At 46.8% G+C, this 16,869-nt stretch overlaps 2 protein-coding genes across 3 annotated transcripts; one reads left to right on the top strand and one right to left on the bottom strand.

The window, feature by feature from the left end:
- The first annotated feature begins 4,491 nt into the window (after nucleotides 1-4,491).
- On the top strand, nucleotides 4,492-6,623 carry LOC128454724 (frizzled-8). 2 transcript variants are annotated; one of them, XM_053438223.1, is made up of 2 exons: nucleotides 4,492-5,193; nucleotides 5,308-6,623. In XM_053438223.1, the coding sequence occupies exons 1-2, from the start codon at nucleotides 4,662-4,664 to the stop codon at nucleotides 6,408-6,410; spliced, it is 1,635 nt and encodes a 544-aa protein (XP_053294198.1). In that variant the 5' UTR covers nucleotides 4,492-4,661; the 3' UTR covers nucleotides 6,411-6,623. The 2 variants fall into 2 exon arrangements, with proteins under 2 accessions (XP_053294198.1, XP_053294197.1); XM_053438222.1 differs by having other exon boundaries at nucleotides 4,492-6,623.
- A 6,421-nt stretch (nucleotides 6,624-13,044) lies between these two features.
- On the bottom strand, nucleotides 13,045-14,944 carry LOC128454472 (gap junction delta-4 protein-like). The gene is made up of 2 exons (XM_053437883.1): nucleotides 14,890-14,944; nucleotides 13,045-14,219 (listed from the first exon to the last, which is right to left on the bottom strand). Exons 1-2 carry the CDS (start codon nucleotides 14,942-14,944, stop codon nucleotides 13,045-13,047), a joined length of 1,230 nt encoding a protein of 409 aa, XP_053293858.1.
- Nucleotides 14,945-16,869: the final 1,925 nt, after the last annotated feature.

Genomic DNA, 16,869 nt, shown 5'->3' with positions numbered 1-16,869 from the left:
GGTCCACACGTTCTTTCCTTGGGCCCTGTGCCTTCAATAGTATTAGTGTTTTGGGAATTTTGCAAGTGAATCACTATATTTATGAATATGTGGTTGTTTTTAATTGAAACTCTGGTTGATTGAAACATTTTAACCTCTAATCAACTTCATGATTCTGATGTCAAACCTCATGGGTAATATCCAGTGTTCAGAAAAGATTTAGTTTTTTATCCAACATGAAAACTCACCGAATACTAACGTGACCCTTTTAATCGAATTATGGCAAATAAAAACATTCGATTATGCATCACATTGAACCAGAGAGAAGAACTCTCCCTTCTACACTTGTTTGTGTAGCTGAACCAAAGAGCTCCGGGACGCTGAGCAGGTTTGAGTTTAGTTTGGGTTCAGGAGGTTGGTTAACAGACCTGTCATCGTCCCGGCCAGCAGCAGACTGATTGGTCGGGAGGGTTTTGTGTCACTGTTTGCTCTGGTTAATGAGCGGAAGGAAGGTGAGTCAACACAATACTCACACTGACAGGGGCGTGTGTGTGCGTGTGCCTGTGTGTGTGTGCGTGTGTGTGTGTGTGGGGGGGGTTGTGTTAAGGGTGACTGCCTTAAGCCTCACATCTCGCGTCAGGCTAATTAGAAGTCGTTTTTAAAATAAACACACGACTAACAGCGGAGGAATCTAACCTGTGGAAGGAAGGTGGGGGGGGGGGGGGGGGGGGACGCTCCATCCATCACTGACCAGCAGCAGCACTGACACACGTATGACCAGGAACTCACATCTTCCTCGGTCACAGACAGAGAATGAAAGACTTCCTCTCCACAATAAGAAACTCACCTGCCGACACAGAGAAGTTCACTTTCTTCTCGGTCGTCTCCAGCTCCTGGTTCATAACGTTGACATCAGCAGTTTGACAAACTCATTAAATATGTAATGATACAACATCATCGTTGTTTATTCTCTGTAACTATAGATGGACGGATGTTTTTATTTGGCTTGTTATTCATCTGTCCTCTAAGAACTCTGAGGGAATTGAAGGTTTCTAATGAAAACCTGAGTCCGGCTGGTTGTGGGAGAAAAAGAAAAATCAACTTGTTTTGTTGTTCAAATTCATAAACACAATAATAATGAAAGTTAATAAACAGCACATGATATTAGATATGAGGGACAGATGAGTTTGAGAATGTCACCGGGACAAACTTCCCATGAGGAGTTTACAAAGACAAACATTTCAGAGAGTTTCACAGCATGCCTCAGTAACTCTGTGAGAACCCCCCCCACACACCCCCCCTCTTCGCCATGAACTTTGAGAGCCCTGGGAGAGTCTGAGGGACGGGGGGGGGGTAGAGAGAGGAGTGGTTGGGGGGGGGGCAGCCTGGAGAATGCTGAAATTGACTTCTAAACAGATGCAGTAATTCCATTTCCCCCCTTTTAAATTTGGTATGCAAGGGGCCAGCGTGTAACTCTACACCCGCTATCGCCGCTGCTCGCAGGAGGCGGGGGGGGGGGGGGGGGTAGTACTCGACAGTTGGTGGCCGGGGGGCCGCCGGGCCTATCAGCCTTGTTAATCAATACGGGTTCCACTCTGATAGACAGCGGATGGTGCAACCGATGCTCTCAAGGAGGAGAAGGAGGCGCCTGTTTCCTCAGACTTTCACCTGCGGTTCAGGACCCGGCTGGAGGAGGCCCGGCTGGAGGAGGCCCCGCTGGAGGAGGGCCGGCTGGAGGAGGGCCGGGTGGAGGAGGCCCAGCCTGGAGGAGGCCCGGCTGGAGGAGGCCCGGCTGGAGGAGGCCCGGCTGGAGGAGGCCCGTCTGGAGGAGGCCCGGCTTGGGAGTGAGGTCTCGGTATCAGGTCCAGACAGAACCGACAGTCGCCCACACGTCTGAGACGTCTCATTCCAACATGAGGAGAAAGTCCCACCTGCTCTGACAGGACACAGAGCTGCTGTGAGAGTAAAAGTAAATGATTGTTGTCAAGATGAGCATCGTAATCACAGCTTCACTGAGAGAACACTGTGAATAAAGAGCTGCTGTTGGATTATACTGTGTTTAAAACTCAAAATCTACAAAATCCACATCCCAGTCGTTTGGATCCATCAGAAAACAAAGATGCAAACATTAATCATTTATGGATTATAGGTATAAAGTGAACTTATGTCTCATGGACCTTAAATCTGTGCTGTTTGTGTGTCGACCAGCAGAAAACAGAGGAAATCAAGAAGTGTCTCCTGGCTGACCTCGCTGTCGTCCTGAATTAGGGTCCTGATGAAACCCTGTGTCTCATTTGACCTGGAAGTGAACGGTGCTCGAGTCCATTCAGACAGAGACCAGATGGTTTGTGGGTCGTTGGACCAGTGAAGGGAACTTTCACATTTTGTCTGCTCCAGACTTCCAGGCTGTTCAGTTCAGTCTGAGCACGATCAGAACCAACGGGCTGAAGTTAAAACACTTGTTTGGGGATAAGTTGGACTTTCTGATCCGTTGCAGGAAGTGGAGGCATCAAGCAAGAGAAGAAGAAGAAGAGGAAGCAGCTAAACTAAAACTAACTAGATCCCATGATAAGAATATTGGGTTAGAGTTAAAAAAAATGCCCTTAAACTCATTTTATAAACTTATTTCTGATTAGCCGCCCCCCCCCCCCCAAGCTGGTATGTTTGACTGAGCCGACGCGAGCATCCTTCAGCAAACACCGGAGTTTGCAGCTAATTAGTTGTGATAAATGAAACCTGTGGATTGAAGAAGACGTCTGAGCCTCAGCTCCATTTGAAGCTGATGAATCCAATAAGGAGTGTGACTTACTTTAATTAGTGCTATCACGATTCTCTATCTGCCTGCTTTAGCTTGTTTTCTTTGGGCTGAGCTCGGAAACTGTTTACACACACACACACACAGACACACACACACATGCTGTCTTGTTTGTTGGGCCTGGTGGTGCGTCCCAGTAATCACCGGCTCAGCAGGCTCCGAGTGAAACATTGGCAGCAGCGTTAATATAAACAGCCCCCTCCCTTTAGTCCAAGACGACCCCCTGCTGTGGGCTAACAAGACCACATTAAACTGCCTTACCACACACACAGACACACACACACACACACACACACACAGACACACACTCCCTGTATGTTCTTAGACATATCCTCACACTGTCTTACCTCAGCATGTTTCCCCTTCATTCCTTCACTCACCCGTCCAACACCTTCTCAGGGATCTGTCGGCCACTCACTCCAGCGGAGGGTGCACGATGGACAGCATCAAACCAGCGGGACACTGTCCTTCAGAGACACGTGCTGATGGATGACTATGTAAACAAAGGGCAACGTAACATTAATAATCAAAACAGTTGCTGCACGAGATAATAAAAAAACTAATTTCGATATAGCTGCTTTGAAACACGGGCTGAAGTCTGGAAATGATCCTGAGATATTCCAGACGGAGCTTTTTTTATGAGCCCACGTGAAAAATACAGCAGGAGACGTCCAAGCAAAGTGAAACGTCTGAGTTGAAGTTTCCGACACACGACACAAAAGTGAAGAAAGAAACTTCTCCTGCTGCAGAAACTGTCCGCACCCAGTTTTCCCTCCAAATGAGTTAATGTCTGTAAACACGTGAAGACAGAGCTGGCAGATCTCAGGTCAATAAAACATGATTCAACAAAGTGTTTCTTGTTTTGTATGATGCACTAATGAACACTGAAATGTGCAAATCATGAAAAAACAACTCGAGGTGACGTGTGGAGCTGGAACGACTTTTACAGAGACGTGTGTTTGACAGGGACAGAAATGTAAATGTGAGAAATTAGCATGAAAACCTTATTTAAGTTTAATAATTGTGCAAAGATCAAAGTTTAGCATGCAGGAAAATGTCAAAATGTTATTACATATTTAACTTTATTCACGACCAGGTGAGGAACAATGAGTCTGCAGAGATTCATCAGGCGGTGCAGCTGTGGCAGGATTTGAACCTGTGACAGAGCCGTTAGCTTATGTCAATAACTTAATGATTTATTACTATATTAAGTTCTAATAAAGTTAATGTCGCTCTCTCTTTGAAAAGTGTCAAATCAGAGTTATGTCGTTCGATCTCAACCTAAAATATTCAAATAATTTTGAATTAACCGACTCTGATAATTAAATTTAAAGAATATATTCTGGGGGGGGAAATCCTCTCAGCTTAAAAAACCGTTACACAGGCTGAGTTAATGACAGTTTACTCCCCATTGTCTCCAGCACTAATTACATCTCCTCCTTGTGTCTCTATTGTACTATGACCCCCCCTGAGTGTGTGTGTGTGTGTGTCTGTGCGTGTGTGTGCGTGTGTTAACAGAGACAATGTGATTATAACCCTTCCTCCAGGGTGAACATTTTAAACAAACACCTATAGAATGAGTCGTGGATTGACTTCTTCCCCCTCCCCGCCCAGGCTGGGGGAGTGTCCTCGCTGCCCCTGTATAAAAACAAACACACCCTCCATCCACAGAGTATTCAGAAAGAGAGAGAGAGACAGAAAGAGAGAGAGAGAGAGCGGGAGAGAGATAGAGAGAGAGGAGACTGACAGAATCAGTCTGTGGTGAAGTACATGTGGGCTCTTCCAGATCCACCATCACCTCTCCGCGCTCTAGCATGACTCCAGCAGCTGCTCTGGATTAAGACGCCGTGCGTAAAAGACGACCCCGATGGAGCGGAGCATGGTCCCGGGCTGGTGCGTGCTGCTGACCCTGGTCTGGCACGGGACGCGCTGCATGGCGGCCAAGGAGCTCCAGTGCCAGGAGATCTCCGTGCCCCTGTGCAAGGGCATCGGCTACAACCGCACGTACATGCCCAACCAGTTCCACCACGACACGCAGGACGAGGCCGGCCTGGAGGTGCACCAGTTCTGGCCGCTGGTGGAGATCAAGTGTTCCCCGGACCTGAGGTTCTTCCTGTGCAGCATGTACACGCCGATCTGCCTGGACGACTACAAGAAGCCGCTGCCGCCGTGCAGGAGCGTGTGCGAGCGGGCCAAGGCCGGCTGCGCGCCGCTCATGAGGCAGTACGGCTTCCCGTGGCCGGACCGGATGAGGTGCGACCTGCTGCCGGAGCAAGGCAACCAGGACACGCTGTGCATGGACCACAACGGGAGCCAGACCACGACCGCCTCCCCGGTGGTGGTGAAGCCGACCAACCGGCCCCTGAAGCCCTTCAACCCCAGGAAGAAGCCCGGCTACGGTCGCGGCATCCCCGGGAAAGTCAAACCGGCAGCCCCACCGTGCGAGTCGGGCTGTTTCTGCCGCGCGCCCATGGTGCCGGTGCCCGGAGACCACCACCCGCTGCACAACCGAGTCAAGACGGGGCAGATCCTGAACTGTGCCATGCCGTGCCACAACCCCTACTTCACCCAGGAGGAGAGGACTTTCACCGCCTTCTGGATCGGACTGTGGTCCGTCCTCTGCTTCATCTCCACCTTCGCCACCGTGGCCACTTTCCTCATCGACATGGAGCGGTTCAAGTACCCGGAGCGGCCCATCATCTTCCTCTCCGCCTGCTACATGTTCGTGTCAATCGGATACATCGTGAGGCTGATCGCCGGACACGAGGAAGTGGCCTGCAACCGGGAGAACGGCGCGGAACACATCCACTACGAGACCACGGGTCCCGCGCTGTGCACCATCGTGTTCCTGCTCATCTACTTCTTCGGCATGGCCAGCTCCATCTGGTGGGTGATCCTCTCCCTCACCTGGTTCCTCGCCGCGGGGATGAAGTGGGGGAACGAGGCTATCGCCAGTTACGCACAGTACTTCCACCTGGCCGCCTGGCTCATCCCCAGCATGAAGTCCATAGCGGTGCTGGCTCTGAGTTCCGTGGACGGGGACTCCGTGGCCGGGATCTGCTACGTGGGGAACCAGAACCTGGATAACCTGCGGGGCTTCGTGTTGGCACCGCTGGTCATCTACCTGTTCATCGGCACCATGTTCCTGCTGGCCGGCTTCGTGTCGCTGTTCCGGATCAGGAGCGTAATCAAGCAAGGGGGGACCAAGACTGACAAGCTGGAGCGGCTGATGATCCGGATCGGGGTGTTCACGGTCCTGTACACGGTCCCGGCCACTGTCATCGTGGCGTGTTACTTTTACGAGCAGCACAACCAGCAGTCGTGGGAAATTACGCACAACTGCACGTGCAAGACGGACCCGAGCAGGCAGAAGCCGGACTACGCGGTGTTCATGCTGAAGTACTTCATGTGCCTCCTGGTGGGCATCACCTCGGGGGCCTGGGTCTGGTCCGGGAAGACGCTGGACTCCTGGAGGACGTTCTGCACGCGCTGCTGCTGGGGGAGCAAAGCCTCCGCGGGCTCCATGTACAGCGACGTGAGCACGGGCCTGACGTGGAGGTCCGGCACGGCGAGCTCCGTGTCCTGCCCCAAACAGATGCCTCTGTCCCGGGTCTGAGCGCATCGTTCACCCCCTTGTCACAGGAACAAACAGACAAACTATAGAACCAGCTCTTTTTGAAAAACGTTTTTTTATTTGTTAAATTATTATTGTGCCAGGTTCCATCTTGGTCACGAGCACTCCTCTGATGTGAACTTCTGAAAGTTACAGAATCAGGTTGGGAACGTGTTCATCCTCTGCCTTATCCAAATGACGTCCTTATGTTTGAATAGAGGGGGGTGGGGTGGGTGTGGGTGGGCGAGGGGTGGGGGGGGGGGACTAATTGTGTTGGGATTGTCCATCAGCGTGTTGTAATTAGCTCATTAATGAACGCCTAATGGCTTCTCCTTAAATAATGGGGCTGTGAGCTGCAGAACAATGTACCTGGCACTAAGAATGCAGAGTCTCCTCTGGGCTTTAATTGAATGCGCACAGCTGATGAGATCCCTTTTGTGGACGTGAGCTCCTCTCACTGTAAAGAAAGAAACCGCTGTGTCTTAAAACACGAGCTCCACAGTGTCTCTGCCCTGGAACCAGGCCGGAGACATCCATCACTGCCTTAATACTGTCTCATATACGGGTTGCATCCGCGCGTAAAAAGTGTATTTATATAATTATTGCTGTACATAGATTGTACATTTTGTATATGGAAATTTACGAGATTGTAAATATGTATAATTCCACTTTGATAGCAGATTTTTATTTTGAGAATAAAACAAGTTTTTATGGAAATATGTCCTTCTGGTGCGTCCTGGTTATTGTCGCCTACAAACGTTGTCCTGTGTTGTGCCTTTTACGCAGAAAGATGTTTTGTGTGGAGTTTTAAAAGCGTTTGGCAAAAAGGTGGATTCATTTATATTGAAGTGAGAAGTTGTAGCGGTCGCTTTGGGCCACATGTGAGATAGTTAAGCTCCTGTAAACCTCCGCTGAGTTGCAGGTTCTCACGCTGAGAGACGCGGGGGACAACATCATCATGGCAATGGAGACACTCCAGGTGGTCTCCTGGGGTTAATGCTCCCTGCGCTCCAGGCTCCTGTCCTCTCTTAAACCCCCGATCCGAGCTATACGTGACACAGTTAACACAAAATGAAGTTAAAGAACTTAACTCGCTCTGCAACTGCTCCGTGGTTTTATACTTTTAGCAACACGTGGATCAGGAGGGAGATGTTTCCTCCAGTTTGTTACGAGAACTAAGAGGAAAACGACTCAAGCGTTATTTAGATTCTCTGTAATTTAACATGCAGACACTTAAATGCGTGTAACTTGACTTTCAGGTGGACAGCTGCAGGTTCCGCGAGGTAGAAACGCCCGAGGCTCATCATTAAGATGTGTGGACGTGTAGCTGCAGACCCACACACTGTCTGTCGTGTTTAAAGTTACTTACCGCAGTGTGTAGTGTGTGTGTGTGTGTGTGGTCTGTACACACTAAGTGTTACATCCAGGGAAAGGTCTGTGCGTAATGGCCTCTATAGGGCGCGTAGCAGAAGGGTCTATGTTTTGCCTCCAGTGTGAGAAAATACGACTTCTGTTCAAAATGTTTAAGTCTCCACTGCACAGTGTGTTTAAATCATCTGTAAACTCAGAAGACACGAGGCCAGGAAACCAACACGCTCCTCTGGAAACTCTGGAGAAGAGTCTGGAGAAGAGTCGGGATTTCACAGTGGGGAAGAGAAACAGATGCATTTGTATTCTGCTGCCACCTTGTGGTCAAACGGTCATAGGGCAGAAACGATGAGTTCAGATAATCTACAAATTTGCAAGATGCAAATTTCCCTTGTTTCTGACGCACATTTATGTCCTGAACCTCTTAGATTATTCATTTTAAATTGAAAGTAAAATGCACTTTAGCATCTGAAATAAAAACAACAATGTCCACTGCTCTGTCTGGTGGTTCAAACACTTAATTACTGATTGTCAGAGAATCTACTTGTGTCTTCAGCTTTCAAACAATGGAACAAGATCCAGGCCCAGTTCAGACCTGGTGTCGACTCCCGGTCCTGGAATAAGGTTTTAGAAATCATCCGAGTATAAAGTATAAATATAAAGTAAAAACTAGATTTTGCAACCTTTAAAATGCCAAATTACAAAACGGGAATGTGATGTGAGGTATGTGAGTTTAAAACGACATTTACCATAATTACACATTTTCTATTAATAACGTTTTCGGTGTTGTCCTCATGATGAGCAGGTCGTTGAATGTGGCCCATGATGCATTTGGGCTTCTACATCAGATCCAATGAGGCCACATGCTTCTCCTCCGACCTCCCACCGGGTTCTGAGTGATGGGATCTCCAGACGCAGCTCAGAGCAACTTGTGATCACATCACTCAGGAGTCTCAGACAGGTCCTGGTGAAATAAATCAGATCAGAAAACATCCACTCTGGCAAACTGAGGCCGAACTGAGACAACTTTGACCCACGTCCGATTTGTCTCCGTCAATTATAATCAATTATAATCATCAATCATCTAATAAGGAGACATCAGCTCCTGTTTACTGCGTCCAATGGGAACAAATTGCTCTGCCACTGCTTGTTAACCATGAGACAGCTCCACTTCCTCTTCCTGTGTGTGTGTGTGTGTGTGTGTGTGTGTGTTTGTGTGTGTGTGTGTGTTGGGGGGGAGGCTGGGCATGTTCCCTCAAGCCCTGAAGCCAGAATCAACAGAGGAAATGGGTTGAGAGGTCGCGGCTGATGATTCATCTCCTGCTAACGTCAACAAGACGCTGACTTCAGGACGACGCTCGGGGACGCTGGAGGTGAAGAGCAGCTCGTCTTCATCGGCTCTGTGGATTCAGTCTCTGTGCAGTGAGCTGACACACACACACACACACACACACACACACACACACACACACACAGAGAGAGAGAAAGGTCACACAGCAGCGGGAGATTTCAATTTCAGACTGTATGCAAAGACAAGCAGGAAGCATTTCTACTTTCGGTAACAATATGAATAAATTCACGTCCTGGCTACAAACAATTAAAACTGTTTAACACAAAAGTTTCTCCCCGGGTGTCGTGATCTCTCACAGCTTTCTCCCCACGTCAAGTTATGATGATGCAACATGAAACATGAAACAAGGAAACTTTGCTTTTTTCCCACATATGTTCATTTTGGGCGTCAGCGGCCGATCGACGGATCACGTTGGATGAATAGATGGATTCTCACTTCAGTCCCTCGGGGGAAAACCCCGACTCCTGCAGCTCACAGAAGAAAAGTCGTCAGTCAGAGGAGTTCATCCTCTGTAAGTCTCCCACTCAGCGTCTCAGGCTTTGCTCTCTACTTCCAGACTTGCCTGAAACTTGACAGTTTAATCTGAATCCCGTCGACCACCTCTGCACTCGGCTGCAGGCTGGAACAAGAAGAAGAACCAGCAGGATGAACTCAGACCTGGAGCACATTCACCCACCACGGCCCAACAGGCCCTTTAGATTCCACCACGCTGCACCAAGTGTCACATGATACTGATTCTCTTTATTCAAGATCCATGAAAACAAACAGATTTACTCTCTCACAATGTTAAAAAAGTGTTTTTATTATATTTATTTAAGAATCAAAAGACAGGAGATTAAAAAAGTGAACAAGATTCACGAGGTTTTAACTTTGTTTCTTATTTAATTTTTAAAATACAACCATGCATGTCACTTGCTCGCATGTGGAGGCGTGCAGGGGGGGGGGGGGGGTGTAGAGGTGAGAGGTCAAAGGTCATGTTTGTCATACCTGGAATTCTCTGCAGGGTCACACAAAAAAGAAGAGAGCAGCTTTTGACCCTTTGTGTTTTATTCTGTCTCAATTTAATCCTGCAGCTTTATAGAAAACGTTTAAATATATCATTGAAGCATCTGTTATGGGTTTTAATCTGCTCCCTGTGGGTTGATAAATGTATAACACATGTAAAAATAATAAAATCTAGTTTAGAAATGATATTTAAAAGACTCACAGCGTGGGGGTCAGTCTTTGTGAACGTATATGTGTTCAAGAGCAGCTTATCATCTGTCGGCCGCTCTCTAATCCACAGTCAGAAAGTCAAAGCAAAGACCAGACCTGGATCAATCGTGTGTCATTAACACCAAAGGACGACCGAATGGATTGAGTTTCCAGAGTCGTGCCCATCAAGGTCGAACCCCCTTTCCAATCTCATCTCTGACCACCTCAAAGGTGAAGAGGATGCTGGGTAATCAATACTCGAGATGTCTCAGACTTCTCTCTGATGTGCTGCAGCGTTATCTTCAGTTCAGTAGGAGATCGACTCCTGATGAAAAAACATCATAAATCATCTGTATTCAGATGTGACCACGGCTACACAACACAACGCACACGTGTGTAGCAGTTTGTGTGATTTCAAGTCAGACGTTTCTTTAACCCTGACAAACTCATTATTCATTCATTCATTTCAAACTTGATCCTGTCAGTTGTTGATGTGTTTACTCGACAAGAAAAGTGTTTGTTAGTCAATAGATAAATGCTGTAGATGAACTAGAGTCAGACCTATTGAATAATATCCATATGTTTTTAACGTGGCAGATTATCAGGTAATTTAAATCCTATTAACAGTCAATTACTGTTTTCACTGTTCTGTTATTTTTAAATTCATATTATAGCATTTTACAGAACTGGATCATGTTTTAGACATAAACAAACATATATTTTCCATGCTATGTTTCGTTATGTTGTGTCGCCCTATTCATAAATAGTTTTCTACTTTTCACCTCTATGATCTACTCTCATTTGTTAATTTCTCTACTGCACTACTCAGAACTGGCCACTAGATGTCAGTAAAGACAACAAATGAACAATGTGGCCAAATGTATGTGGACACGCTTCTGTGGACTTGTGGTCAGAAGCAGTTCTTCCTGATTAAATCTCTCAGTTCCAGTGGTTGGTCCATTAAGTGTTGGAGACTGGCTGACCTGCACTGAGCTCTGACCTCAAACCTGTTGACACGTATGACTGGGATGAACTGGAACCGCAGGCTGTGACCAGCACACCATCACACAGCACCAGTATCCGACCCCACGAAGCAACGTCCTGCAGCCGAGTCACTAAACCCTGTGAGCAGCTTCCTGAGAAGATGGAGACTCGAGCTGCAGCAGATCAACGTGAGAAATGAGATGTGCAGTCACCGAACTCGGCTGTAACGAGGCATCAAAACTCTTTTGTCTGTGCAGATCCTCCATGTTGAGTTTTAGAAATTGTTACACAACCTATTTATAAGTTGTGTTGTGACGGGCGGATGCAAACAAAATGATCAACATGAAGTTACAGATGTGGAAGAAAGAAGAACCTGTGACGTGATGAGAAGATTCTTTCTGTGTGAGCGTTTTGTGTTGAAGCATAAATCTGTGGGAGGTCAGCAACAACACACACACACACACACACACACACACACACACACACACACACACACACACACACACACACATGCACGGTAACACACACAATCTCCTTTGGGGACACTTCTATGTGAATCTGTTGGGTCATTGGGTTTGCTTGTGCGACCTCTTGACCTCCACCTGCAACAGCGAGGCCCTTTCACCGAGCACCCTACTGACCAACGACCCCCCCCCTCTAATGTTTCTGCATGTCTTAGCTGCCTCAAATACCACAGCAGAAGAAGAATGGGAAGGTATGAGGCATGTGTTCGGGTCACGGCTGCAGGCTCAGAGGTTGTGCTGTTAAATTCAATGAGTTTCTACATAATAAACTTGTGTTGCAGTTATTGCCGCTGAGTTTGTTGGTTGGTTGAAGTTTGTCGTCGTTTTAGGATTTAAAACACTCAAGAAAACAGTAAATCCAAATGTTGAAGGAAAGAACTTCAAAAGAACGAGGAGATAAACTTCACTTCTTTCCTGAACCACTTCCTTTTCTGTTCTGAACCTTCAAAAATCTTTGAATTGAACCAACCATGGAGCCAGATGTGTCCGTGATCCTTCACCGGCGAGGAGGGTTGAAGGCCTCGGGTCGTGCTGGCAGGTTCGCCTCAGGTCGGGTCACGGCTGGGTCGTGGAGCGCTCGTGTGAGAGGTCAGAGGTCGGCTCAGTGCGTCTGTTGTGGCGGCCGGCGCCCGGTGATCCAGACAACAGCTGAGAGCCTTCAAGGTCAGAGCCGGTTGGTTTGACCGACTTATTTTCTCACAGCAAAACACTTGAGGTGTAAAGAGACTTTGTGGAAACGTCCAGAAGAAGAAACACGAGAAGAAGTTTTACTAAACGACAGAAATGTGATAAATTTACTTATTTTATTATCAAACATTAAGAAACAACATGCGTCAAAAATACTCCACATCAAACTTGTGTCGTGAAACCAAACATTTTGACAGAATTCAAAAGACTGAGACGAAGCTAATGTTTGAAATGTCAATGTAGAAAGTAACGTGCAGGATTCTTATTGATAACTTTATGAGTAATTAAGAGTTTATGAGATGTGTCAGACAACTCGAAGGCTGGAGAACAAGATGGGAACACAACACGCAACAAATCATTGAGCTAAAAGACGATAAAGCTGTTTCTTTGTGGCTTTATGTCGACTCATATATTTATATATAAAAAGATATTCATCAGTGCAGCTACAGTTTCTAACACATCTTCCTCTACAGTTCAAAGATAACAGTTAAAGCTCCATTTCCTGCTCTGGCACAGTGTTCTGATCCAGTCACACCCAGGCCCTCTTGTCCTGAGACTCGCTGCTGTCTGACTGTTGACTCGAGTTCGTTTCAGCCGAGCTGCTCTGGCCCTGCAGCTTCTTGACACCCATGGGTGGCCCCCTGGGGCTCGGCGGCCCCCTGGGGCTCGGTGGCCCCCTGGGGCTCGGCGGCCCCCTGTCCGGGCGGGGGGATGGCGGAGGTCTCAGGTGGCTGTGGAGGACAAAGTGACTCGGCACAGGATTGCTCATGGGAGTCGGTGAACGAGGCATGTCCGCCCCAGTGTCTTTGTTTTCTGGGCTCCTCTCATTGGTAGATACACTCGTTCTACGGGGGGGTCCGCCATTTGTTTTTATTGAGAGGAGTTCACCATTTGGTGAAACACCAGCAGCCTGTTGTTCCTCTTTGTCGGCCTCCGCTGAGCCTCCACTCGGGAGGATTCTCCTGGTTGGGAGAAGGTCTTGGTCTTCAGCTGTGGTCGTGGTGAACATGCTGCTCTGCTCTCCTCTACTCATCTCCTCCATCAGCATCTCCCTCGTCCTCCGCCCTCGCACCATCGCCCTCATGGAGCTCACCAGGTCCACCAAACTGAGCAGGACGGACAGGGAGGAGACGCCCAGCATGAGGTTCAGCATCAGGCTCTTCTCCGTGGGTCTGGAGACGTAGCACTCCACCCCTGAGGTGCAGGGAGCCTCGTAGCAGAGGAAGCTCTTTGGAACCGAGAGGCCGAAGAGAAAATACTGTCCTGCTCCGAAGGCCACCTCCAGGAGGATCCGCAGAAGTACAGCGAAGAGGTAAGAGCAGTGGAAACGAGGTGCTCCCCAGTCCTGGGGGGGGTCCTGGAGTGGAGCTTTAAGCAAGGACTCTTCTCTGGAGGAGCTGGAGTTCTCCAGAGAACCTCCTCCACTGCTCCGGCTGCTGCAGGAACCTCCAAAGTGAGGATAGGACAGCAGCCGGTGCAGGACGTGGGTCACAAACAGAACCTGAGGCAGACCGAGCAGAACCAGGTGGAGGAACCAGAGCCGCAGGACGGACACGGGGGAGAAGGCGTCGAAGCACAGGTTGGAGCAGCCGGGTTGAATCGTGTTACAGACGAATCGCTCCTGCTCCTCACTGAAGAGGCTGAAGCCGGCGAGGAGGACGAGGAGCAGGCGGAGGAGCAGCATCAGGGTCCACCAGGTTTTACCTGAGACAGAGAAGATATCAATGATAATATCAGATCCGGGAAAACCTTCACAGAAAGTAATACACTTAAATAAGGGAGAAATATCTTGAGGCCAAATATAACACAAGTGACGATTACAATGCAAAATTGTTTATTGTCCATAAGGGAAACTAAAATGGGTAAAAAGACATTTATGTTATAAAACTGGAATAACTTAAGATAAACTTTATATGTGCAGCAGTTTTCAAACACAAATATATAGATATAAAATGACTCACAAACAAAATTCAGAAAACACAGAAGTAATAATCCACAGCCAAAAAACCTCAGTATCACATTTGATTCACATCTGAATTTTGAAGCACATGCTTTTATATCTTCTTAACTTTTTACCAATTTAGCCAAAAATCCAATCAGCTCTGTCTTTTCTTGACCTTGAAAAGTTTATTCCTGCATTCATCTCCTCACGTCTGGATTATTCTGGGATGCTTTACTACTGCACACGAACTGTACCAGTCCATCAGTGGGCCAGTTCAATTTGAAACCTCTGAAACCTTTAAATGCCTCATTTCAACTGGTTTTAATGGTTGTTTTAATACTTTCTCTGTTCTGTATTGTATTCCCAAATTAGAAACATAATGGATAAACTAACTACTTTTTGATTAGAGCTGTAAAACAGTTTCTAACTCACCGATGAAGGACACATTGTGACTGATGGTGATGAAGAGCAGATCTGAGGTTCCCATCTTCCTCCTGGTTCAGAAGACGGCTTGGAGAATTTGGACGGACTTGCTTCTGTGTCGCTGTCCCCTTCTCCGCTGGTCCAAACGTACGCCCCCCTCCCCCCCCCCCCCCAGTAATCCCAGTCACCTCTGATGTCCTGTCCTTGCCCCTCGGCCCCCCCGCCTGCAGGGGCCAGGACCTGGAGGAAGCTATTCTTACCAAGCGGCCGTCAAAGCATTGTTGGGATGTCAAGGTGCCAGTCAAACCATCAGGAAGCTGTAGAGTCATGAACTCACCTCAGACGGGTGAATGGGTTCGAATCTCATTACAAGACAAAAAGGGTTTTACACAAAACTTTAAAGAAGGATGGGACTAGTGTTGGTTTTATCTTTTGCTTATTTTTATGAATAAATCATCGATCTTCATTAAGAAATCATGCAGATATTTATGAGTGTTTGCAATCTGAATAAAAATCAGGATCTAGAGAAGATGTGGAGGAGTAGTCCATTCTTGTTTGTGTGTTTCTTTGTGTGTTTCTTTGTGTGTCAGCAGGATGACTGATAGATAACGTTGGGCCTCGGTGGAGTTATGTGCTCATTAATTTAATAAACTCTGAAAACTTAAGACTTCTGTGCTCGTGCAGAAAATCTCCAGATCGATTTATTGACGACTCAGCGTTATTAGACAAGAGTAAATTTCATTTATTAGAAACACAAATCAACAATATAAACGAGTCACATGGTCCCGTCTCCGTTGTCACTCTTTTACTGTACAAAGTGAATTAGCAAAATAATTGTGCTGCTTCAGTTCTGATCAGTTATTTGCCAGAAGAGATTAAATCAGATGCATGAGGGAAACACAGTAAAAATATAAATTGTAAATACTTCAGCAGTTCTTGGCTCAGTAGGTTTTCTTAGACGTTAAACAAGTGCAGGAAAATGATTCATAATTTTCCTCTTGTCGTTTCTTTCTGTCTCTTTTCTGTAAAGACGACGAATGAATATCTTAATAAAGTGACTTTCTCTTAATCCTCTCATCGACTCTGAGGGTTGTTGGTTCACTCCCAGGTTTGTGCAGTTTTCTTTGGTTGCGTCCGCAGTTGAAAAGTTGATCCTGTTTAACTTTGCTCTGTAGTCGTACTCTAGAAAATTACTTTATTTAACTTTAACTATGTTTTCAATCAGCTCCCCTCGTTTTTACCGATACACATAATTTCCTCACTGACTTCTAGAAGGTTTAACATCTTGCAGGTTTTATTATCATCCTCCACCGATGAGGTTATGTTTTCGACCCTGTTTCTTTGTGTATCTGTCAGCATGAGAACACAAAACTACCACAACATGTACACATCGTGAAGGATTCATTAAAATTGTAGCACTGATCCGGACAAAACGACAGATCCAGGATTCTATTTTTACCATTTCTTCGTTGGGACTAACTAAAATCATGTTTAAGGGGAGTGACATTTATGTGTGTCTGCAGGATTATGCAAAAACTACTCTCCCGATTTGTGTTGACATTTTGTGGAGGGGTGAATCATGACCCCAGAAAGAAAGAGATTTTAGTTTGATCCAGAATTTTCGTTTTTCTCTTTCTTTGACATTGTTTTTGACATTTTCACATATTTCCCAGGGAATCATTTGTGGATCTTGATGAAAAGAAATCAATTTTAGGGGCCTGATATTTCCAAGTGTGTGTAATTGAGTCCAGCTTCATTGTATTTAAGGAGACGGGTGAATTGTCCCTTTAACATTCCCCGACCCTGAAGTGGTAGTAGTCTCAAATGTCCACTAGATGGCGACAGAAATCTGTGTTAGCTCCACTCTGAGCTTCTCAGAAAAATTTATAAACTGCTGAAACTTAAAGAAACGTTCAGATAAAACCTAAATCATCTGAATCTTAAACTGGGGGAAACGTTTCCTGGTGTAGATTTCACGTCACAGAGGAG

The sequence above is a fragment of the Pleuronectes platessa genome, chromosome 13, assembly GCF_947347685.1.
Source record: "Pleuronectes platessa chromosome 13, fPlePla1.1, whole genome shotgun sequence".
Taxonomy (NCBI): domain Eukaryota; kingdom Metazoa; phylum Chordata; class Actinopteri; order Pleuronectiformes; family Pleuronectidae; genus Pleuronectes; species Pleuronectes platessa.
Note: the sequence above shows the minus strand (reverse complement) of the source record. Positions and strands in the feature narration are given on the sequence as shown.